Source organism: Gopherus evgoodei, chromosome 4 (assembly GCF_007399415.2).
Source record: "Gopherus evgoodei ecotype Sinaloan lineage chromosome 4, rGopEvg1_v1.p, whole genome shotgun sequence".
Lineage (NCBI taxonomy): Eukaryota > Metazoa > Chordata > Testudines > Testudinidae > Gopherus > Gopherus evgoodei.
The window spans coordinates 137,233,766-137,258,236 of NC_044325.1; the positions used below are offsets into that span (position 1 = coordinate 137,233,766).

At 48.2% G+C, this 24,471-nt stretch overlaps 1 protein-coding gene across 1 annotated transcript; it reads right to left on the reverse strand.

Annotated features, from left to right (window-relative positions):
• Positions 1 to 1,382: 1,382 nt before the first annotated feature.
• LHFPL5 (LHFPL tetraspan subfamily member 5) lies at positions 1,383 to 18,535 on the reverse strand. The gene is made up of 4 exons (XM_030562686.1): positions 17,807 to 18,535; positions 2,726 to 2,962; positions 1,797 to 1,830; positions 1,383 to 1,535 (listed from the first exon to the last, which is right to left on the reverse strand). Exons 1-3 carry the CDS (start codon positions 18,216 to 18,218, stop codon positions 1,814 to 1,816), a joined length of 666 nt encoding a protein of 221 aa, XP_030418546.1. The 5' UTR covers positions 18,219 to 18,535; the 3' UTR covers positions 1,383 to 1,535; positions 1,797 to 1,813.
• Between the last annotated feature and the right edge of the window lie 5,936 nt (positions 18,536 to 24,471).

Consider the following 24,471-nt stretch of genomic DNA (forward strand, 5'->3'; position numbering starts at 1 on the left):
GGGAGCCTTCACTGAGGCATATAGAGATTTCCTTACTGTTATACAGGTTCTCAAGTTTCATTTCACCATGACCCCCTTTTGACAATAAAAATGACTACATGACCCCAGGAGGGGGGACCAAAGCCTGAGCCCCACCACCCTGGGCCAGGGCGGCCAAAATCCAAGCCCTGTTGCCAGCAGTGGGTATATCCTAAAGCCCAAGGGCTTCAGCCCAAGGAAGGGGGCCTGTAACCTGAATCCTGCCACAGCTGAAGCTGTTGGGCTTTGGCCCTGGGTACTGGGGCTCGGGCTTTGGTCCTGTGCCCCAGCATGTCTAAAATGGGGTTGTGACCCACTGTTCAAGAACCCCTGCAGTAAAAGAAGCATGAAATTGGAAGATCAGGGTGCAGCCTTGCTGGAACTGACCTGATTTCTAGCAGCCATAAGGAAACAAACCTTAAGTTCTACTTTGCTATGTAAATTTTGGATTTAGAGCTGGTAGTGCATCTTTTAAGATCCCCATATTAGAGTATCAGAGGGGTAGCTGTGTTAGTCTGGATCTGTAAAAGCAGCAAAGAGTCCTGTGGCACCTTATAGACTAATAGAGGTTTTGGAGCATGAGCTTTCGTGGGTGAATACATCCACTACGTGCATCCAATGAAGTGGGTATTCACCCACGAAAGCTCATGCTCCAAAACCTCTGTTAGTCTATAAGGTGCCACAGGACTCTTTGCTGCTTTTACATATCAGAAGAGATCACATTCTACAGATTTCACAGGAATGTGAATATGTAGAAGACTGCTGCAGGTGGGTGTTCGTGGTGTGACATGAACTGGTAACTAAATCAGGTAAATGCAGTAATAGTGTGAATTGAACTGATTTTGAGTGACACCATCTGCTCTAGTGAGTATGATCAGAATTGCCTGCTACGTCATGCTGGAGCCCAGCAGATTTGTGCCAGAAAAGAGGCTTCATCATGATTTGCCTTTAATGTATGCAAGGGGGGTTGTGAAGCCAGTTGAGTCCTAAGGCCAATTTTTCACTGTACGTGAATCCATTTTCTTGTGGAATTATTTTACCAACTGGACTGTGGCTTTGCCACTCTCCTCTTATGGGTAATTTCAAGGGGCATCTTTATAGAAGAAGCCTGTTGAGCTTTGTTGGCATTTGGGCGTTAAATGGTTTCTCTTGTAGAACAATACTCAAGATCCTGGAAGAAGCAGCCAGCTAAGTAAGTTCTCTGACACTAGCACAGAGTCAAAACAGTGCAACTTTGCCTTTTATTCAGCAATTTTTTCTTGCAATAAGCCAGTACAAAAGGTGACTGTAAGTAGCTAAAGCACGTACTGGCTCCCCCCCTTCTCCCCCACAACCCCCCCCCCATAATGGATTGGATCCCTCCATCCAAATAAATTCCATGAGGGGGTTGAGTCTCCAGCAACCCATTGCATGAAATCTTTTCAAGAAAGTTTGTAGGGAGAATAGAGTTCTTTCAAAATGATTGATAAGAAAAGCATCAAGTTTCTGGTCGTTACCTGGAGGGGCTCTAGATGTCCCTGGAAAGAAGGAAAAGATTAGAATGTGACAAAACTAATTTAAAATAGATCAACATAGGGTTTTTTAAATCCCATTCTGTGCAGTAAGTTATTGCTCCTTTAGTGAAATTAGGTAAAAGCAAAGATGTAACTAAAAGCAGTGGGAATACAGGGTACTGAAAGCCAAACATTACCAATGATCTTCCAGGAATACCCCCAAGTATACTTAGTTTACATATACTTGGAACAAATTTAAAAGTAATTGCAAATAGGATTACTTACTGTGGTGTTCAGCTTCTTCATTCATGGGCCTCCTCTGTAAAACAAAGAACTGTCTTTACACTAGGGTGAGTGGGAGTGTAACAGGGAAAGAACAGGAGCAACTGTCTTCAAAAGTTGCATCAGTTTCATGTGTTAAGGGAAAAGGTGACCTCACTGAGGTGGCAGATGAGTGAGAAGGCAGTGTCTCCTGCCCTGCTGCATGCTGATCGTGGACCAACCTCATGCAGTGTCTACTTACTGAGACAGTCTCCCTGCATCCATTTAATAGGTGTGGAAATGGACTAGCCCCTGCTTGAGGTTTGCTTTAACATTTGTATAATTAACACATGATGTCCAGGTGTTTCAGAAACCAAATAATGTTTGCATGGGGGATAGTGTTGGATACTAATACATTACCGAGTGCTTTTAACACACACCACCTGGTGCGTGCAATGGGATAGCAATCTCACCACTACTGGGATGAAATACAAGACTTGGGAGCCTTGTGACCAATTTCTTCCCTGGATAAAATGGACTTTCTCTGCCATCCCTGGTTCAGTGTCTTTGCTGGCATCAGTTGCTATGTCTGAGTAACATCTGCCCTGGGTAGCTCCCTGGGTAATATCTGCCTTCTCCTGCCTTATTGGCATGGAGGCTGTTAATGGTGGGGAAGTAGTAATTTCTGTAAAGCAATTAGCCAGGTAGCCATGAGTGGGCAGAAGCCTGACCTGGTCTGTACTGCAGGAACCTACCTGATCTGGTTCTTGAATATCCCTTCCCCCTTTATTTCCCATCCCGAGCACTGTCCAGGTCATTATAATTCACACCTATCATGGTATCAGGGCCCAATGGGCATGGCTGCAGGCTTTATAGGTGGCAGTAGGTTTTGATGTATCCTCTAACAGGTGAGGGGGGGGTTGCAGGAAGAGAGAACAAAGTGGGGCTGTTACCTTTATTTTCTACTTTGAAATCGTCTGGGAGGAGATTATCTTGCCGGTTCCCTAGAACAAAGGCCAGGAAGGAGAGGATGAGGGCATCAAGGATCCCAATGATGCAGAGGATGAAGGCCCAGCGCACAGTGCATGCCCCTAGTGTGTATTTGTCAGTTTTGTCCCCACACATACGCTTCACTTCACTGGAATCCCAACCATCCGGGTAGATCAGGCAACCTATCATTAGGCCAGCCGCTGCAGGGAGAAAAAAACACCGATTTGGGCACAGGTTGCACGGTGGTAGTGCACTACCATTTTGACTGGAGCTGGGTGGAAAGCAGCACACAAAAAGATTCCTAGATCCTAATTCAAACTTTTTTCATGAAGGCATTGTGCCTGCTCCCCTTTCCACAAAGGTTCAGCACGTGCTTGTGCAAACTGGAATGTAACCTTTCATAGCTTGAAGTGGATTTTCTGTGAGCATCTTCTGGAACCTTGTCAGTTAGCATCATGCAGCACCTGAGGCTGTGCTCCTGGAAGCTAACAGCAGAGCTATTGCTGTTGACAGTGCAGGATCAGGCTCGAAATAGAACCAGCTCTGTCTCAGTTATGTGCTCATTACTACGATGTGCCAGCTCAAAGAACAAGCTATGGACTAAATGAAAATCCCAGAACAGCTCACTGAGTGATGAATAAACAGCAAAATATCCATTTCAACTGCTGTGCCTCAGTTCTCCACCACCGGTGAAATGGAGAGGAAAGTTGCCTCTGCAAAGCTGTTTCTTGCCTAACAAATGCCCTACAAAGCTATTTCTGCATCTGAGCATCAATATCAGAATCACACTCACAGGCTGAGTTGTGCCAAATAATGTGTTTGTTAAAATGGTTTAGCTCTGGTCTCCAACTCATGCAGCTATAGGTAGTTCAGACTCTTACCAACCAATCTGATTAGTTCCTCATGTCAAAACATCTTCCAATAATAATCATGGTGCACTTTTCTATTGTAAATCTCAAAGTGCTCCACTCAGGTGGGTATTTATCCTTCCAGGCGGAGAAGCTCTAGGACTAAAATTCATAGTGAAGTGCAATTGGGTTAACACTCGGCAAGTGTAGTTTTGCAGCCAGTGTGTGGTGTTGATGTGATCTTACTTTCCTGGAGCCTAGTTATATGGGAGCCAGGTCGAGTCTGAACAGAAAAGTTACCCAAGTATAGCTAGAACTGTACAGTTAAAAGTGGTACAATCACCCCACACCCGAGTGTGGATGAAGTTACAGCAATATAAAGGTACCTTATACCAGTGTCATTTATTTCCCCAGGGGGAAGCCAATAAACTACCTTTCTAGCAGTATAGCTATCCACAGTTGGGGTTGTACCAGTGTAACTATTTTGGTTAAAATTGCACGCATCACCAACACAGTCATACTAATACCAAAACTGAGAGACCATGTGTGCACTGCAAACTGCCAACATGGCTATGCTGAGCGGGGGGGCTGCTGCGCACTGTGGGTTGGCGCACTGTGCCAGCAGAATCCCCTAGCTAGATAGTTATTCTGGCAAAAGTGGGCTTTAACTGAGATGGTTTGTTTACTCATGGACACTGGAATAAGCTAGAGTGCCAAAAGCTTGGCTTTGTTGCCATGAGTCGCAGCCATCCTTGGAGCGCTTTGCCGCTACAGTCTAGCTATATTGGCAAAGTGGTCCTAGCATAGGCATGGCCTTAGCATAGGCCTGCTATCCTTGTTTAACTTTTGATTATCCATGTACACACTTAGCTGCTTTCAGCTGCCATCACTGCCATAAATGAGCTGGGAGAGGGTTCGTAACCCCCCGGCTGGGCTGTCTAACCAGCCGGAGTGGAGAGAAGCTGTGTCTCCAGGAGCACAATGCTCTTTGAGAAGGGAAATGCTGCTGCAAAATCTCCCATTAATTTGGTCACCTTGGCAACGCTCTTCCATTTCTGCATGAATATGCAACAGCATCCTGTCAAAGGCACCATCTCCGTCCCTAGGAACTGTCTCCTCCTAATGTCTTAAAACAGATTTTCAATGGACTTATTTGAGCTGGAGGAACTTGTATTACCGTTTGGTTAACCAGTGTTGGGCTAACCTCTACTTAGGTGTATTTTATTGCAGCTCGAGGGATTGACACCCAGGTTAATTTTGAAGTGGTTCCAGTTGGAATCCTGTGTGGTTGACTCCTTTTGTAAACATTTAGATATCCTGCCGCTGGGAGTGTACACAACCCCGTTCTCTGATCCGTTCCTGGTCCTGAGCTGCTTTCACTCCTGTACCATGTCTGCACCATGCAACGCCTTTCCCGCTGTTATTAGAGCAAATGCAGCAGTGGCTTCAAGTTTTTCCTTTCAGCCGGGTAGCTTGTCTTCCTAAGTCACAAAGGTGCTTTGGCTGCTAAGTACTGTCTATACTCTCTGAAGAGTCACGACGTGTCCCACTAGGGTGCTAGCCTTCAGAGAAGGATGCCTGGCTCCTAGTCCCAGTTTGCCTCTGGCTGATTGTAAAGAAGTGGTTGGTGGGGGGAAGGAGATGTGGGGAGTTGTAGCATTTAAATTTTTTGTACTAATTTGTATGGTGCCTAGCATAGTGCGTGGGCTCCTGGCATCAAGTGATGAATGTTTTGAGATGGAAGGGCAGCAGGGAGGCTGACCTCAGTGCCCACATGAAGGACTCCTTGTATTCTTCCCCTCAAGTTCCTTGCGTGCCACCCTCCTGTCTGTGTTTATTTCAGGGGCTCCCTGCAATTCCCTATGCCGGGGGCTTTTTCTGTCCCCTATGTCCCCATCTCATACAACCGTTCCCCCTTCTCTTCCTCTGCTCCAGGGGCTTTGCTCAGACAAACCGGGAAATGCTATCCAACCAAGAGCAGGGCCACACCAGCTTGGCCTGACGAGCAGCAAAGGCTTGTTACTATTATGTGAGACAGGGACTGTTGCATTTGGCCAAAGGTATTGGCCAGTTGCCCACATGAGGATGTAACGAGGGCCTTGCCATGGTTAAATTAACAATAGACGTTGTAAGCATTTTGGAGTCCGAGCAGGGATTCTCTTTTCAGATGTGTGTGCCTGGGGCCTAGCACGATGATTGATTTGGAGCTCCTAAGCTACCCTAATACAAATACTGCTGCAATGAATTCTTCAAAATGTCCACATATGGCTCCCCCCCAAGGCAGTACAAAGCAACTTCCTAAGCAGATTGAAAGAGACTTCACTGCTCTTCTCCCTCTCCCCCCCCCCCCAGCTCTCTGGGTCAGGGCCAATGTTATGTTTGTACTGTGTCTAGCCCAAGGGGGCAGACGGCCTAAAGTGCAAATGTAATATCCATCGCAAATCCGCATCCTATATAACTTCAGTGCGCAACCCTCTGCCAGAAACATGCACTTCCCTCATACGCAGCAGAAACATTATTGGGCCGAGAGCTCTGGAATGAGAAACTATTTCTCTCCATGGCGCACGCCTTCTCTCCAGTGACCCGCGGCTAATGGTTCCCTGAAGTCGCTGCACGCTCGTGGCTGTTGTACTTTGATATGCTGTTTAAATTCTGATGCATCGGGTGACAGCAGGTTAGCAGCAGCACCATCCATCCCTGTTGCCATTCAGTGGCGTAAAGATGCTGCGGTTGCCCCCCCCATACACATGCCCTTGCGCCCCCCCCACACCCTTCCCTGCAGCCACCATTTCTCGCTGTCACTGGGAACACTGTAGGCCAGAGAATGCTCTCAGGACTGTCAATAGCTGCTGCCTGGCAAGTTTGCTCAGGGTTTTTTTTCCAAAGGCTTGCAGGGAGGACAGTAGTAAGGGCATTGTGCATCTTATTGGCTTTCCATAAGCCATCTCTGTTCATTTAGAAGCTGTGCCTTCCAGTACACTTAATTACCTTCCCCTGCAGCTCAACATGGAGGAGGAGGGGGATGGGCGGGGAAGCTTTAAAGGAATACCTACATCTTGGACTGAGATGTGATCCTGACACAAATAAAATAGAGGCTCCACCCCATCCTTTATGCCCCTGCTCCACCTGCACCTAAAATAACTAGCCTTCTGGTGCCTGCTCAGTCTGAACATAAGAATGACCAGACTGGGTCAGACCAATTGTCCATCTGGCCCAGTATCCTGTCTCTGATAGTAGCCAATGCCAGATGCTTCAGAGGGCCTGAACAGAACAGGGCAAGTAGCATGTGATCCATCCCTGGTTGTTCAGTCCTAGCTTCTGTCAGTCAGAGGCTTAGGGACACCTGGAGCATCAGGCTGCATCCCTGACCATCTTGGCTAATATCCATTGATTGACCTATCCTCCATAAACTTCTGTAATTCTATTTTGAACCCAATTATACTTTTGGTTGTCACGGTGTCCCCTGGCAATGAGTTCCACAGGTTGATTGTACATTCTATGAAGTACTTCCTTATGTTTGTTTTAAACCTGTTGCCTATTAATTTCATTGGGTAACCCCTGGTTCTTGTGTTCTGTGAATGGGTAAATAACACTTCCTTATTTAGTTTCTCCACACCACTCATGATTTTATAGTCCTATATCATATCCCCAGCCTCTGCTGTCTCTTTTCCAAGCTGAACAGTCCCAGTCTTTTTAATATCTCCTTATAAATAAGCTATTCCATACCTCTAATCATTTTTGTTGCCCTTCTCTGTACCTTCTCCAATTCTAATATATCCTTTTTGAGATGCAGTGACCAGAACTGCATGCAGTATTCCAGGTGTGGGTGTACTGTGGATTTATATAGTGCCATTGTGATATTTACTGTCTCAATCTCTTTCCTAATGTCTCCTAACATTCTGGCTGCGTTTTTGACTGCTGCTGCATATTGAGCAGATGTTTTCAGAGAATTATCCAAGATTCCAAGATCTCTTTCTTGAATGGTAACAGCTAATTTAGACTCAATGTTCTGTATGTATAGTAGGGATTATGTTTTCCAATGTGCATTACTTTGCATTTATCAACATTGAATTTCATCTTCCATTTTGTTGCCCAGTCACCTAGTTTTGTAAGATCCTTTTGTAACTCTTTGCAGTCAGCTTTGGACTTAACTATCTTAAGCAATTTAGTATCATCTACAACCTTTGCCATCTCACTCCTTATCCCCTTTTCCAGATCATTTATGAATATGTTGAACAGTACTGGTCCCAGTACAGATCCCTGAGGGACCCTGCTATTTACCTCTCTCCACTGTGGAAACTGACCATTTATTCCTGAACCTTTGTTTCCTGTCTTTTAACCAGTTACTGATCCACAAAAGGACCATCCCTCTAATCCCATGACAGTTTACTTTGCTTAAGAGCCTTTGGTGTGACTCTCAGAAAGTTCAAGTGAACTATATCCACTGGATCATCCTTGTCCAAGTTTGCTGTCCCCCTCAAAGAATTCTAATAGATTGGTGAGGCATGATTTCCCTCTACAAAAGCTTTGTTGATTCTTCCTCAACATATTGTGTTCATCTATTTGTCTGATGATTCTGTTCTTTACCATAGTTTCAACCAATTAGCCTGGTACTGAAGTTAGGTTTACTGGCCTGTAATTGCCAGAATTGCCTCTGGAGCCTTTTTAAAAAATCAGTATTACATTCTATTCTTGAGTCATGTGGGTCAGAGGCTGATTTGAGTGATGGGTTACATACTACAGTTGTTAGTTCTGCAATTTCATACATGAGTTCCTTCAGAACTCTAGGGTGAATACCCTCTGGTCTGATTATTACTGTTACATTTTATTAATTTGTTCCAAAATTATTTTTTCATCGATCAACAAACACCTCAGTTGGGCACAGTGCCTCAGATTTGTCCCCTAAAAGGAATGGCTCAGGTCTGAGCTTCTGCAAAGCAATCTGGTGCAGGAAACCATCTCCTTTTCTAATGCATCAGCCAGGCTGTGTAGCAGAGAGCGGTTTCTTTCAAACAAGAACAGCTGCTTCCACATTAGTGGAGTTTGTTCTACTCCTCATAAACATGAACCTATCCTTGATCTCAAAGAGCGATGCACGCACACGAGGTTTGGTGTGCCTCTTACGAGGGGCCACAGTATGGAGTTTTTTCACACTCTGAGTACTCATGCAATCAGTCATTGGACTTATTGGTGGACTTATGCATTAAAGTTGGTGGACAGCTGGTGGTCTTATACATTAAAGTCAATGACGCTGTTCACCCCTGGGAATAGAGGCCCCACAATCTGGCCTTATGTGGTACCAGGCAAGTCCACCAACTCATTGCTTTGATTCACTCACTGGAAATAGTTTATTCCACCCTAAAATCTTGTTATTTTCTCAGCGGTTCTTTCTCTAATTGTGGTTCAACCACTTGCCTTTTATGCTGTTAGCGCCATCTTTGACTAGCAGCAGTGCACAGTACAAAGGCTGAAGGAAGGAAGTTAAATTAATAAGGCACCATGGATGCTAATGGAATTGGCGGAGAGAGCTGTGTTCAGCTACTATTGTGTGTGCTGCTCTCACGTCAAAGGCTTTTATATGACCAATGGCTCCAGATCTTATAGACTTGAAGGCCAGAAGGTAACATCATGACCATCAAGTTTGACCTTCCGCATGTTGCAGCTACGCCCAAGGCACAAACCTATTCCTCTTTCTCACTGAATTCAAGGCAAGAAAAAAAAAGTTAGGAGGGTAAGAGAGAGAAAAGATTTACCCTCACTTCTACAGGTGAGAGAACTGGTGGCACAGAAAGATCATGAGACCTTGGACCAGTGTGACAGAGTGGCCTCCTGGCGGTTCGCTACCCTGTCAGCAACTCATGTCAGCCCTGATGTACTCACTGCACTCCTACTCATTGTTGTCATAATGTTTACCCAAAAGGTGGCATGTAACATATCACTGGAACTCAGAACTCTCTGATCATTAATATTCTTGCATGATGTATGTATGGTAAACCTGCAAAGGACTTTATAGAGCTGGACAACAAATGCATTCTTAATATGGATTGTCAAGCAGTGCATGAGCCGTGACTGTTCCAGATAGAAGCATGTGGTTCTGCCTCCTTGAATGTGTCTCTGATGTAAATTAAGCCAGGAAGGCAAAGAAAAGCCTATTTACATGCCAGGTAAACAAAGCCAGTGGGAGAGCAAGTGGGGAAAGATAATGACTTAACAGGCTCACTGGGGGGATGGAGACTGCACCCTGGGATACCTTCCTGCCTCTTGAAGCAGGGGTCAGTGAACTTTAGGAAGATATAAGGAGAGAGAAAGGCCATTCTGGCATCCCTCCCTTGGGGAACTAAAGGGTTAAGAGCTCTTGAAATCATAGAACATTGGATGCTTCAATCATGGGGTTGAAGTCTCTGGGAACCAAGTGTATGTAAGAAACCTACTTAGGCAAAGATTGTAACTTGCTGAAATTAAGTTTTTAGTGTTAGAAGCATATTCTTACCTTTGTTTGCTTATAACCCTTTTTCTCTTTATTCCTTATATTTGGCATCACTTAAATGTATGCCTTTTGGAGTAGTGAACTTGCTTTACTTTGAATAATAACCAACACAGAGCTGCAGTGAGTCCTTGACAAACCTTAGTTGGATTAACAAGCTGCTGTTTACTGTCTCTTTAAAGGAGCAGTGAACTTAAGGTCTAGAGGACTGGATGCTACAGGGCAGTGGGTTTGGGGGAAATTTGAGAGTGAGGGCATGTCACTGTGGCAGAGTCACAGATTTGAACCCGGATCACCTGAGTCTCAGCCTTAATCCCAGACAATCCTTCCTCTCAGCCCATCAGTTGCCACTGGAGCCCTTTATCTCAGCTGGTGTCCCTTCCACGCCCCCCACCTGTTGAGATGTGATAGAGAAATCAGAGAGAAGCTGCAGGCTCTGTCCATCGTGCTAACACAATCTGCCTAACTCTGCTGCAGGTATGGAGAGCCCCTGACATGAGGCCATCCACCAGTGCCTCCAGAGATGATCAGCTGAGCTGGAACTGCAGGTTAGACTGGTGGCTACTTGACTGCTAGAACCGGATTGTGATTCAGTCAGCAGAGATAACAGAGGCTGGTGAAAGGCTGAAGTGGCTTGGTGGCTGGCGTACATCTCAGGAAAACTAAGACAGTGTGAGCTGTTAGAAATGGAAGGATGTCTGTGTGGTTAAAGTGCTCAGGCAATCTCGGTTCAATTCCCATCCTGTCAAAAGACTGCCCATGTGCCTTGGGCAAATCATTTAAGCCAAGGTTTTCATAACTGCCCAGTGTATTTGGGTGCCTAACCTGAGACATCTAAAAAAGACCCTGGTTTTCAGGAAATGCAGAGCCAAAAGTGTCTCATGTTGGGCACTTATCACTTCTGAAAATCTTGGCCTTAATCTCTGTGTGCCTCAGTTTGCTATCTGTAAAATGGGGGTAGTCATGCTTCCTTTGTCTGGTCTACTTTAGTTGTGATCTCTTCAGCACTGGGATTGTCTCACTGACGATCGAAATACAAAAGGAGCGCTTAAAGACAATAAAGTCATTGCGGAGAAACTAAATGGATTCTTTCCTTCAGTCTTCATGGCTGAGGATGTTAGGGAGATTCCCAAACCTGAACCGGCTTTTGTAGGTGACAAATCTGAGGAACTGTCACAGATTGAAGTGTCTGGTAGAGGAGGTTTTGGAATTAATTGATAAACTCAACATTAACAAGTCACTGGGACCAGATGGCATTCACCCAAGGGTTCTGAAAGAACTCAGATGTGAAGTGCAGAACTATTTAACTAAGGTTTGTAACCTGTCCTTTAAATTGGCTTTGGTACCCAATGACTGGAAGTTAGCTTATGTAATGCCAATATTTAAAAAGGGCTCTAAAGGTGATCCCGTCAATTACAGACTGGTAAGTCAGTACTGGGCATATTAGTCGAAACAATAGTTAAATATAAAATTGTCAAACACAGAGAAAAACATAAACTGTTGAGCAATAGTCAACATGGTTTCTGTAAAGGTAAATCATGTCTTACTAATCTATTAGAGTTCTTTGAAGGGGTCAACAAACATGTGGACAAGGGGGATCCAATGGACGTAATATACTTAGATTTCCAGAAAGCCTTTGACAAGGTCCCTCACCAAAGGCTCTTATGTAAATTAAGCTGTCATGGGATAAAAGGGAAGGTCCTTTCATGGACTGAGAACTGGTTAAAAGACAGAGAACAAAGGGTAGGAATTAATGGTAAATTCTCAGAATTGAGAGGGGTAACTAGTGGTGTTCCCCAAGGGTCAGTCCTAGGACCAATCCTATTCAATTTATTCATAAAATGATCTGGAGAAAGGGGTAAACAGTGAGGTGGCAAAGTTTGCAGATGATTCTAAACTACTCAAGATAGTGAAGACCAAAGCAGATTGTGAAGAACTTCAAAAAGATCTCACAAAACTAAGTGCTTGGGCAACAAAATGACAAATGAAATTTAATGTGGATAAATGTAAAGTAATGCACATTGGAAAAAATAACCTCAACTATACATACAATATGATGGGGGCTAATTTAGCTACAACGAGTCTGGAAAAAGATCTTGGCATCATCGTGGATAGTTCTCTGAAGATGTCCACGCAGTGCGCAGAGGTGGTCAAAAAAGCAAACAGGATGTTATGAATCATTAAAAAGGGGATAGAGAATAAGACTGAGAATATATTATTGCCCTTATATAAATCCATGGTACGCCCACATCTCGAATACTGTGTACAGGATGCGGTCTCCTCACCTCAAAGAAGATATTCTAGCACTAGAAAAGGTTCAGAAAAGGGCAACTAAAATGATTAGGGGTTTGGAGAGGGTCCCATACAAGGAACGATTAAAGAGGATAGGCCTCTTCAGCTTGGAAAAGAGGAGATTAAGGGGGGATATGATAGAGGTATATAAAATCATGAGTGATGTGGAGAAAGTGGATAAAGAAAAGTTATTTATTTATTCCCATAATACAAGAACTAGGGGTCACCAAATGAAATTAATAGGTAGCAGGTTTAAACCAAATAAAAGGAAGTTCTTCTTCATACAGCGCACAGTCAACTTGTGGAACTCTGTACCTGAGGAGGTTGTGAAGGCTAGGACTATAACAATGTTTAAAAGGGAACTGCATAAATTCATGGTGGCTAAGTCTATAAATGGCTATTAGCCAGGAAGGGTAAAGAATGGTGTTCTTAGCCTCTGTTCATCAGAGGATGGAGATGGATGGCAGAAGAGAGATCACTTGATCATTGCCTGTTAGCTTCACACCCTCTGGGGCACCTGGCATTGGCCACTGTCAGTAGACAGATACTGAGCTAGATGGACCTTTGGTCTGACCCGGTACAGCCGTTCTTGTGTTCTTATGTTACTGTCTGCTTGCACAGCGGTTGGGGCCTCTGTGACCTACTTTTGTAGAAGGATTATATGCGGCTTCGAGGCTGTGGAACACTGTATCATGGGACTTGGTGGAAGCCGCATGGTTTGCAATATTTAAAACTAGACTGGGCAAAGCCCTAAACATATCGACTCTCAAGAACAGTTCAGCACAGGCCAGGGAGAGGGTGTTGTGGGCTGGGCTGGATAATACCATGGCCTCCTTGGCATGGCTGAGTTTGGTTGCATCTGTCTAAAGACCTGCCCCCCTGCAGGAAGGAAATCTGGTGGTGTGTTTGAAACATGTTCCCTAGCAAAGTACAGGTCTGGCAGCAAGGCCGCTGACTCTCTGGGACAGGCTGCATTGTCCTTTTGCTAGCAGCCAGCTCAGGCACAGCCTGAAACCCTTTCTTCACCATTGGATTTCCAATGTCCAAATCCAAATTATTCATCAGTGCCCCCAGCTCCAGCACACTAATGCACTAGCACTTTTTGGAGGGAGTTAAAAGCCAAGGCTTCCCAGCCTGGCTGTCCTCTCTTTGCTGTAAGTTAACTGGGATGGGAAGGTAACAGCTTTTAGCCTCCATATTTCATCTTTGATAGTATGTAAGAGGAAGGTGGCTGGCTGTCAGTCATATCCCAAACCCTCTTTTACCCAAATCAGATAAATGCTTTATTTTATTAAGGAGATTGAACTCTCTAACCATGTTTCTCTCTATTATTAATCTGTTTAAAAGCCATGTGTCACCTGAACACAGCACAGCTCCTAACCCTTCCCTCTCTGGTCAGTTTGCCTCCAAAGGGAAAAGATGGTGAGAAGGAACTAAGACTTTGCTGCTTTCTTTAGAAAATCAAGCTCCTTCACAGGTGCTGCATTGTTTCCCCATGTGTCATGTTAATAGCAGAAGCAAATATATAAGAAATTGCTACTCAAATCTTCTGGGGCAGCAAACTGTTGTTCAGGTTCCTTGGACTTTTGAACTGCTTCCAAGCCTCTTATCTTAATCTTTGAGATTGTTTCCTTTACAGCAGTTGGAATTAGTTAATACCGTAAGGGCTGAAGTCAGCCCTGCTGCAATTCCATTGCCTGCAGGGGCTTTTCACCAGCACTGAAGCTGGCCCAACTTTCTCTGTCTCTGTGGCATTTTCACCAGCAGCAAGGCTCCCTGCCTGCTGAGCCAAGCAGGAACTGTAACAGGATGCTGCCTTCCTCTTTGACATCAATATTTCAGGAGGCTGGATGGGATTGGATTTCAGCAGGTTCTCACTGCAATAGGGAAAGCACACAGCCCTCACCATGCCCCTTGCCTCTGAGGACTAGTATTGCTGGCAGGGTTTAATTCATGGTAATTCCACCCAGTAAACCCCAGGCTAAGCTGAGTGGGTCGGGTAGCCTGAAAAGTTGTTATCCTTCTGTCCCTAGTGTCACGGTAAGATGCATGCTCTACTTTCTGACGTGCTGGGTAAACAAAAGGAGCACTGACCAACAGTGGTTGTAAATTGCTTCACCATATTATTCTGCTCACACTTATCTGCTCCCTGACCTGGCATCTGCTTGGCCTGTAGTCACTGCAATCTGATTTCATTAGGTGGATAATTTTATGCCCAATAATGCTTGCCTTACTGCAAGCCAATCAAGTCCCATACCTCAGAGCATCAGGTGACTACCACAGGAGTTGGGAGGGAATCCTCCCCCCCATGCACAGAATTGCACCTCTTGTTGGGCGCCTGAGGGCTTTGCTTCATATTCCTCTACAACATCAACAATTGGCTGCTGCAGTGAGGGGAGAGGCTTAGTGGACTAACCGTCTGAGATAATAAGGCAAATCTTGACCTCATGTCCCATTTTAACTCATGCTCCTCATTTGTTCTCTGCAAGCCAGGAAATAATTACAGGGCATGTAGGGGCAGCGAGTTATATGGGCCCGTGGTGCCCAGTTTCCAGCAATATTCAGGGCCTGGGGCCTGGCTCCAGTGATGAGCTGCCAAAATATTAACAACTAGTTCCCTCCTCACCCTATGAGGGGGTCGTGCTCCCCCCCCCTCCCCAGGACTTCTGCCCCATCTAACCTCCCACATTCCTTGACACCCCACCCCAGGACCCCTGCCCCATCCACCCCCCTTCCCTGTCCCCTAACTGCCCCCTGCCGCCCCATCCAATCCCTCCTCTTATTCCTCATGGCCCCCCGGGACCCCTGCCCCATCCAACCACTCCTTCTCTCTGTCCTGACTGCCCCTGGAACCCCTGCCCCTGACTGCCTCCCACCGCACCATCCAACCCCTGGTCCTTCCTGACTGCTCCCCCAGGACTCTTGCCTCCATTCAATTCCCCTGTTCCCTGCCCTCTGACCGCCCCATGTCCTGACCCTAATCCACCCCCTGCCCTCTATCCAAAACCCCCTCCCTGCTCCCTGCCCCCCTTACCATGCTGCCTGGAGATGGGGGCCGTGCCACCCAGAGTCGGGGCTGGGAGTCGCAGGCACCGGGCCAGAGTTCGGGGCTGGGCCAGAGCCGCGGGCCGGCCCACAGTCGGGACCGGGGGCCAGCCCAGAGCTGGGGGCCGGAGTCGGGGGCTGGCCCGGAGCCACTGGCCAGGCCAGAGTCGGGGGGCCGGGGGCTGGCCCAGGGCTGGGGGCTGGCCCGGAGCCATGCCGCCCAGAGTTAGGGCCGTCTCGAGGTTGGGACTGTCCGGAGCCACTGGCCAGGCCGGAGTTGGGGGCTGGACCAGGGGCCGGCCCAGAGCCGTGCCGCCCGGCCAGCCGGAGTCTGAGTCTAGGGTTGGCCCGGAGCCATGTCTCCCAGCTGGCTGGCCAGAGTCAGGCCCAGGGTCAGAGCCGGGGGCCGGAGACGCACGGCGCCTAAAGCCCTCCTCATGCCCCCTGCCCCAGCTCACCTGCAGGAAGCTTCTGCTTCCTTCTCAGCCCTACCAGGCTTCCCTCACTAACAGCTGATTGGTGGGAAGCCCAGAGGGGGAGCCTTCAGAGGAGGAGGCAGAGGCAGAGCTGGAGCCAGGTGAATTGGGGCGGGGTCAGGGCATGGCAGGGGACTGCTGGAGCTCTTGTTAAGTTTAAAAACCCTTTACAACCGGTTCTAAAAGGGTTTCTAAATGTAACAACTGCTTCCTGGTGCCTGGCTCCACCAATGTTCAGGGCTGGGTCTCTCCCCCTGGCCAGCCCCCACCTGGCACCCCTGCGCACCTCCCCCAGGCCCGGAGCATCCCAGCCTCAAGCTGGTGGCTGCCCCCTGCAGCTCCCTGCTGTCTTGGCTCTGCAGGCTCCCGGCATCAACTGCCACCGCAGGGTTCTAGTGCCCTCCATCCATTAGTGCCAGGTGCCTCTGCCCCTGCCCTTCCACCTCAGACCCTTCCCTTTTCCAGCAGGACCCTCCACCAGCACAGGGAGCCCCCCACCTGCAGTCATCACTCCAGTCCCACTCTGGGCAAGGGGCTTCCCCACCCCCAACCCCCAACCCCAGTGAGGCTACAGTAAGAGGCAGCAGCAGGGAGGAGGCGCACATGTGATGGCAGCCTCCCCCCACCCCCGGCACCCACCACAGGGGAGGTGAGGGGGGTCCTGACCTGAGAGGGGCCCTAGAAGCACATGCAGTGACAGTGATGCAAGGTGAGTGTGCTACCGGGAGGGAGAGGGGGGTCCTTCCCCTGGAGCTTGCTGCTGCCGGTTGGGGGGAGTCCTCCTCTCTGGCCTAGCCCTGCAGCAGCCTGCCTGCACCCCAACCCCCTCATCCCCAACCAGAGCCTTCATCCCCTACACCCTAACCCTCTGCCCCAGCCCTGAGCCCTCTTCTCCATTGTGAACCCCTCATCCCCAGCCTCACACCACAGCCCTCACCCCACACCCCAACCCTCTTCCTGAGCCTCTCCCACACCCCAAATCTCTCAATAGGATAGTTCATGTGGGATGGTGCTTTTCATGATGACTAAAGTATTAGAGTGCAGCTCTTTATATCTGCCTAAAGTAAAGCTGTAGATGGGAGATGGTTCTGAGCAGTTCTCCCCTTCATGCTTCAGCAAATGCAGCTACTGCACCAGCAAAAGCATTGCTTACCTATGTGCAATGAGTTTGACAGGTCCCAGCCCACTTTTCTAGGGCCTGGTGTCCATGTTGGAAAACCCCTCACGCGTGGCCCTAAATGACACCTTTATTGGTAATGTGGCCTAGCACTGAACTGGGACTCGGGAGACCTGGTTCTGACATTGGCTTGCTGGGTGACTTGGGGCAAGTCACACCACTGGTCTGTGCCCCAGTTTCCCCCTCTAAAATAGGAGTGATGCAACTGACCTCCTTTGTGAAGCACTTTGAGATCCATGGATGAAAAGTGCCATGGAAGAGCTAGGTATTATTATTACTGGCAGTCTCAGCAGAGACCCCCATGAGTCTGTGGCTCAGGAAGACTATAAACTACCTTCTTCCTCTGTGATGTCACCCTGCCAGGGCATGAATGAGGCACAAAGGTAGGGTAAATGGGTTGGGGGAAGAATCTCAATTGCCTGAATGGGCCTGTTTTATGGCTGGGGGAACAGCAGGTTCTAACTCTGTCCATCCAGCTCCTTTCACAAGCATTAAATTAACCCAAATTGTTGAAAAAAATACAGAGTAAGTTTCTCTGTTCAGCCTGCAGTTGCCAGCCTTTTATATTGCTTCCCCCAGCTCTGGAATTGTCCTGATCTCAGATGGGCCCTGCAGAGGCTGTGGTAACACAAACAGTAATGAGTTGACTCTGGGCCATAGGTGCATTTTTGCCCCTGGGACTAGGTTGGGCTGTACCCCCTGGAGCCCCACAAGCTACTCACCTGCCGCCAGCTGCATCCAGGCACAGATTTTGTAGACGGTGGCTGAATTGCAGAAGAAGAACAGGCTGAAACAGAGGATGCAGCCAATGATGAGGAAGGTGGAGATGCCCACGAAGAACATGGCTGTTTTGAAGGCACTGGAGGGGATGGTGCCAAAGTCCAAGGGGCTACCCTTGCAGATGAGTTCGCCGGTCAGGGCGTTGCCAATGCAGTAGGAGAAGAGGCCGAAGTAGCCGGCCTGTGGAGTGTCGATGCTGTCACCGATCCAGTAGGGTTGGATGAAGCTCACCACCATGATGACGGCGAAGCAGAGGGTGAAGAGTGCCCACAGCACCCCCATGGCCCTGGCGTTCCGCACGTAGTTGGTGTGATAGATCCGGGCAGCTTCCTGGGCTGGCAGCATCTTCCCCATGGCGCAGCTTGGTGGGCTGCTTCTGGGCTGGCCCAGGACCGGAGGTGTGGGGCCAGGGGCTCCCTGGCTGGTGGGGCTGCCTCCTTGTGGGCACCAGGCTCAGGGTGTGGGTTCCCAGGGAAGTTAGTGAGAGGGGAAGGTGCCCTGCACCTGCACCCCCCACCCAGGGGCAGATCTGGGACCTAGCCCAAAGCCCAGTGTTCAGGGCCCAGCTCTGGCGATCAAGCTCTGTGTCCAGATTCTCGGCTCCAGCCCCTGTGCCCGGCTCCGGGTCCGGGCCGGGATGGGCTGCCCAGCAACCAGCCGCGCTCCTGGGGGACCAGCCGCTTCGCTTGGGCTCCTCCCAGCCCCGTGTCTCCCGGCGCCGCTGCCTCCTCCCCCGCATCCGCCGCGCCCACCCGTGCCTGCCCCTTGGTTCCCCAGCCCAGCCTCCGGCAGCGGGCTCGGTCCCCTGCTCCTCCCCGGAGCCCCCTGCCCGCTCCCTGCGCGCTGCGCCCTGGCTGGCTCCGGGAGCGCGATTCAGCACCGTGGAGAGCGCCCGCCGGGGAGCCGCCCGGCCCGGCCTGGCCTAGACAAAGGGGCCGGAGGCGGCGGATCTTCGCCCTAGGGTGGGGGAGGCTGCCCTGGGGGCATCGCGCCTTCTGCCCTCTCTTACCCCCAGATACCTGCGCCCTGCCCCCCTGCAAGCCCCCACCTCCCAGACACGCTGTTCCTCCATCCATCATCCACTGCCCACCAGATGGGTGCCCCACTCCTGTCCAAGCAACCAACCAAGGACTAGCCCCTGAATGGGGCCAGGGGACTGTGCCTAAAACAAGGGACAGGAAAGGTGGGAAACCAGCCAAGCGGCTCCCGGGGCTTGTGAGGGGAAGGACAATGTGGTTTTAGGGCCAGATCTTCAACTGGGGGGAAATCACTGCACCTCCCTTGAAGTTAATAGTTCATTTAGCCCAGGGGAGGATCTGCCCTACAATCAGAGAAGTGACTGTATATACAGCACCATTTTTAAGCAGGGAGGCTGGAACAATTTGTGTAGTGGGGGTGCTGAGAGCCATTGAACCAAACTGTCAACTCTGGATATGATAGAAACCAATTCAAGCCAGGGGGTGCGGCAGCCCCTCTCATTCCAGCACCTGTGTTTTTATGTTTTAGTGCTGGTGAAAGTGCTGGATTGACCATCCCACATGGGGAAGTCCTGTTTATTCGCAGCTTAGATACAACACCAGTGAGTTTTCTCCTTCTTACTCAGCCTAGCTGCTCCTTACCTAGCTGTATCTCTGCTGGCAATTTGGGGGAAAATCTTCCCCCATTGCACTAGCCTCAATAGTGCTAGCATTAGCCACAGCAAATGGTGGAGGCAGAATATTATGTCTGTCTCATCTAACCCTGCCCTGACATCGTGGTAAAGCAACCTTAGCCCCATCTCTGTGGTTGCTTCCAGGGGCAGAGCAGCATTGTTGTTTATTTGTATTGCCATATGCATAGGAGCCATAGTCCTAGACCAGGACGCCATTGCGTCAGGAGCTGTACAAACCCAAAACAAAAGTACAGTCCATGCCCCGAAGGACCTACAATCTAAGTGCAGTGCAACACACAGCAAGATTTCCCAATGACGTCGTTGCTTTCCTGGGAGGAGGGATTTAATCGATACCTCGGTGTTAGCTTTTAATATTGTCTGAACTCATTTAAAAGGAAGAACGTTATTATTATTCTAGCTCATTTAGAAGGGATCATTTCATGTGCTGTAACATATACTACTTACTAGATTTTTCTATCTATGCATCTGATGAAGTGGGTTCTAGCCCACAAAAGCTTATGCCCAAATAAATGTGTTAGTCTCTAAGGTGCCACAAGGACTCCTCATTGTTTTTACTGTTGTCTGAGATGATTGCGCTGATCTGAAGAAGTTTTGGAGGACAGGGGAAGAGAGTTACGCCAAAAAGGTGCTTGACCCCACAGAGACTGCCTTTCTGGTTTCCCAAGGGTGCTGTGTCTACCAGGAGCAGGATGATGTTGACTCTGACGGCCAAGGTAAATGTTGGGATGGTGCTGAATTATTATGAATGACTGTGTTACCGAAATGTTGGGTCAGCCTAGCTGAGAGCTAATGACAGCCAGACAGGGATAAGGAAAGGTTACTTTATTCTGCAGAAGAAAGGAGAGTTCTGTACCTTGGTACAAAAAAACTCTACTCCATACAAAAACTAAGAATTTTTTATACACACTTGTACACAGGCTTCGGTCGTGTTAGCATTTGATTGGTGGTTAGCAAACCCTGCACTTCTGCAATTTACTCAGCAAAAACCGGCCTAGGACCAGCTTCAACTGCCTCAAGACCGATAAGGGAAGACAGTTCAAAAGTTCAGGCTACTGTGTCCATGAGGTGTCCAGTTTCCCCTAATGGTTGTCAGCTGTTATAAGGGTACTAGCTGTTAAGGGGTTGCTGCTGACTGTTACAACTGGTTGATATGAGTGTAGTAAGGCTTGGTATATCTGAGTTTGCTAAAGGATTCTGGGAGCAGGGTACTCTTAGTATCAGATAGCATGCTGAAATTGCACTTGAATGCTGATAGAACTATGGATTATAAATGGTTAAGCAAAGGCTCTATGTATGTGTATTTTAGCTGATGTTTTTATCATGATTAAGGCTACGTTTTAGTCATGGGTACTTTTAGTAAAAGTCACGGACAAGTCACGGACAGTAAACAAAAATTCACAGCCCTTGACCTGTCCATGACTTTTCCTATATACTACTAACTAAAACTTGGAGGGGGGGCATAGGTGCTCTGGGGGGTGCTGCAGGTGCTAGAGGGGGTGGCCTGGGAACCCTGCAGGTGCTGGGAGGGAGATGGACAGCAGTGCACAGCCCGGGACCCCTGTGGGGATGGGGATGGGGGAGGAGGGCAACGGCAGCATGCAGCCTAGGACCCCTGATGATGATGGGGGGAGGGTTGGCAGGGTTGGCAGGCTCCCTATCTGGCTCTGACCAGCATGTCCCTGCAGCTCCTAGTGGGAGGGAATGCCAGGGGGCTCCACGCACTGCTCCCACCACAAGTGCCTGCTATGCAGCTTTCATTGGCTGGGAACCGCAGCCAATGGGAGCTGCCAGTGTGGTGCCTGCAGGTAGGGACAGTGTGCTGAGCCCCTGGCCCCTCCGTCTAGCTGCAGGGACATGCTGGCCACTTCTGAGGAGCCCCAGCCCCCAAGGTAAGCACTGCCCCAAACCCCTGCCCCAGCCCTGAGCCCCCTCCCACAACCAAACTGCTGCTGTTGCTGTCCCAGGGGCTGCCCAGCCACAGGGCATATTTCAGGGGCATGTAACTCCTTTGAGAGTGAGGGATATAAGTACTAATAACATCATATGTGCAGTGGCAGTTCCCCAGTTAATATCTAAAGAAGTCTGTGACCCTGTAGGACGGGGTCTCGGGGTAGTCAACGCCCTGCTATGAGGGATTTTGGGGGGACTTTTGGACCAGAGGGCCTCAGGATAGCCAAAACCTTGCTCTGGGGGACATTTGACAGACCAAGTATTTGAGAAGAGAAGAAAAGAGAAGAGGTCTTCATCGAGGACTGGTAGCTATGCCTGCTTTGTTTGCAGTCAGGCTACTGTGTAGGGCCAATGTTGTAGGGCCTGAGGGTTTATGCTTGGGGAACTGAGGCTTATTAAGAAGACATATTGTATAATCTTTTACTGCTTGTGTGAGTCTTTTTCAAATAAATTGTTGTGCATTAAGCAAATTGTATCTGAATTTTCACTGCCCAGCTGTGGGCCATTAAAGATCTGTTTCAATGGCCAGGACAATAAAAAGAGGGGCTGGAGAAACTCACCTGCTGCTGACCATCTGTTACTGCTCAGGATGGCTAATAAAAAGCCTGCAAACTGAAAGGGTAGCAAACAATTTAATCATTGTTAAAAGTGGATGGAGTGTAACAAGTAAGAAACCTGCCCGTTCCCAGAGCTGGCTTCCTTTTCTCATCCCGTCAACCTGAGTCTCTGAAATGTTTTTTAAAGCAAATATATCCAAGAACAGGTGCTGTTTACCAGATCCTTGTCGAGGCTCAATGCTTCCAAGTGTTTATCAGTAACGCTGTGGAGCTCTAGCAGACACTTTTCAAGAGTGCAAGGTACAACTGGACTGGCTGAGGAGAGAAGGTGGGCTGGATGTTTACAGGTTTTTGTCACAGTGCTCTGGGTAATTTATATTCAGATGCTACTAAATAGTTCTAATTAGACTATTTGCTCATTTCAGTGGAACGCCCACTCTTTTAGATGCATCTGGCTATACTGGAGAACTAAGTTTCCTAGCCCCCTTGTGGCACACTGTTTGGCACTGAAGAGGTTAAGTGGACTAGATTTACTGATACAGGTTTGCAAAGCAGCAGAATCAACTCTCATTTTGTTATCGTATCTTATCGTATCCCTTTAAAATGAGGTAATAAGGGAGAGAGGATTGTCCGGTACTTAGATCATGGGACCGAGCGCCTGGAGTTCTGGATTCTATTCCCGGCTTGGCCAACAAAGTCACCTTGTACAAGTCACTTTAGCTCTTTTGTGACTTGGCATCCTCTTCTGTAAAATGGGGGGACAGTGCTTCCCTAACTCCCTGACCTGAATTCATGACTGGTGGTAAAGCGTGCTAAGGTCCTTGGAAGAGAGGTGCGAAATAATTGCAGAGCAAAATAGAGTTGTCACGGAGTTCCCAGGTGATGCTTTGGAACTGCTCCCCACAAAGCTAGTCAGGACTTTGGGGAGCCTCCTCTCCCTTGGAGCAGACTGTCTTCAGGGCAAGAAGTTCACACGGCTTCACCTTCCTGGGTCTGACCTTGGAGCATTCAGCATATGCCTTTCGGTGTGCTTCCCACAGTGAGTCCGGCCAGGCGAGGTCCTGGGGAAGCCACAAGGTCCTGCACACCCCCCCACTTTGCAATCAGATGTGACTCTTAGCCAGCCAGTAAAACAGAGGTTTATTAGATGACAGAAACACGGTCTAAAACAGAGCTTGTAGGGACAGAGAATGGGACCCCTCAGCTGGGTCCATTTTGGGGCCCAGAGAGCCAGACAACCCCATCTGCACTCACTCCCCATCCCCAGCCAGCTCCCAGCTGAACCCCCCTCCAGCCCCTCCTTCTCTGCTGAGTTCCTTTCTCGGGCCAGGAAGTCACCTGACCTCTTTTTCTCCCACACCTTTAGCATCTCCTTGCAGGGGGGAAGGGCCTAGGCCATAAGTTACCAGGAGACAGAGTGGCAGCCAGAAACTGAGGCACCCACACAATATTCAGAGGAAACATTAAGAACAGTCCCACTTTGTCACAAGAGTGAATGCAGCAAAACTGCTCAGACAGTCTTATAAGTCTCAGAGATCTTTACAAATATTAATTAAGCCTAAGCAACTGGCCCAAGGTGACTCAGTGAGTCCAGGAATACAACCCACAAGCAATGACTCCCAGTGGTATAACCACTAGACAGCATTCCTACCTTGCAGAAGAGGACTCATTGGATAGGAATTGTACCCTCTGATGTGAAATTGTCTCTTTTCTGGTGAAACCTTTGGGTTCCATTTGTATTAGCACATGAGGGCCCTTTTCCTGTTTCTTCAGGCAATTGAGCAAGCATGGCTTGATCACTTGTGTGTATATTCTGCTTAGGTCGCTTGGCTTCTTTCTCATGCCAGTGAATATGAAAGTGGAAGTTTGGAAAATGTAATGCTCCCTGTGGAATGACCTAAAGCATGAAAATATATGGAGGTGGGCCCTGTTCTGAACTCTGGATCCAAGTTCCATATATCCATCAAGGGCTGGACCAAAGTCATGACTCCCCGAAAGCTTGGGCTTTGGAGATCTTGGGTGCCAATCCTGGAAAATCTGATCTCCTATTTCCATGGAGTAGATTTCATTTCTGATATCTCTATTAAAAAAACCAAAACAACTGTACAAAGATCTGTTTGATGGAGATACGACCAGCTTCTGATTCTGTTCACGAAAGATTTTCTGTTTGTCATAGGAAAAAATTGCCAAATTTCCCTCAAATAGTCTTATATTTGTGTCATGGCTAGAGTGGAAGGTCCTTGCTCAAATTCAGACAAAAATAATTACAATGGCGAGTTTAACTAGGAAAAGGTAACTTAATTCCCTAGGAAAATCTTTCTCTTAATTCCCTTTGTTCATAGACAAAAATGTGTTTTCATGGGGCAACTCCCTGTCTGCACTGATGGTTCTGGTTCAGTGCCATGATTTTCATTGGTTCTCTGCATTC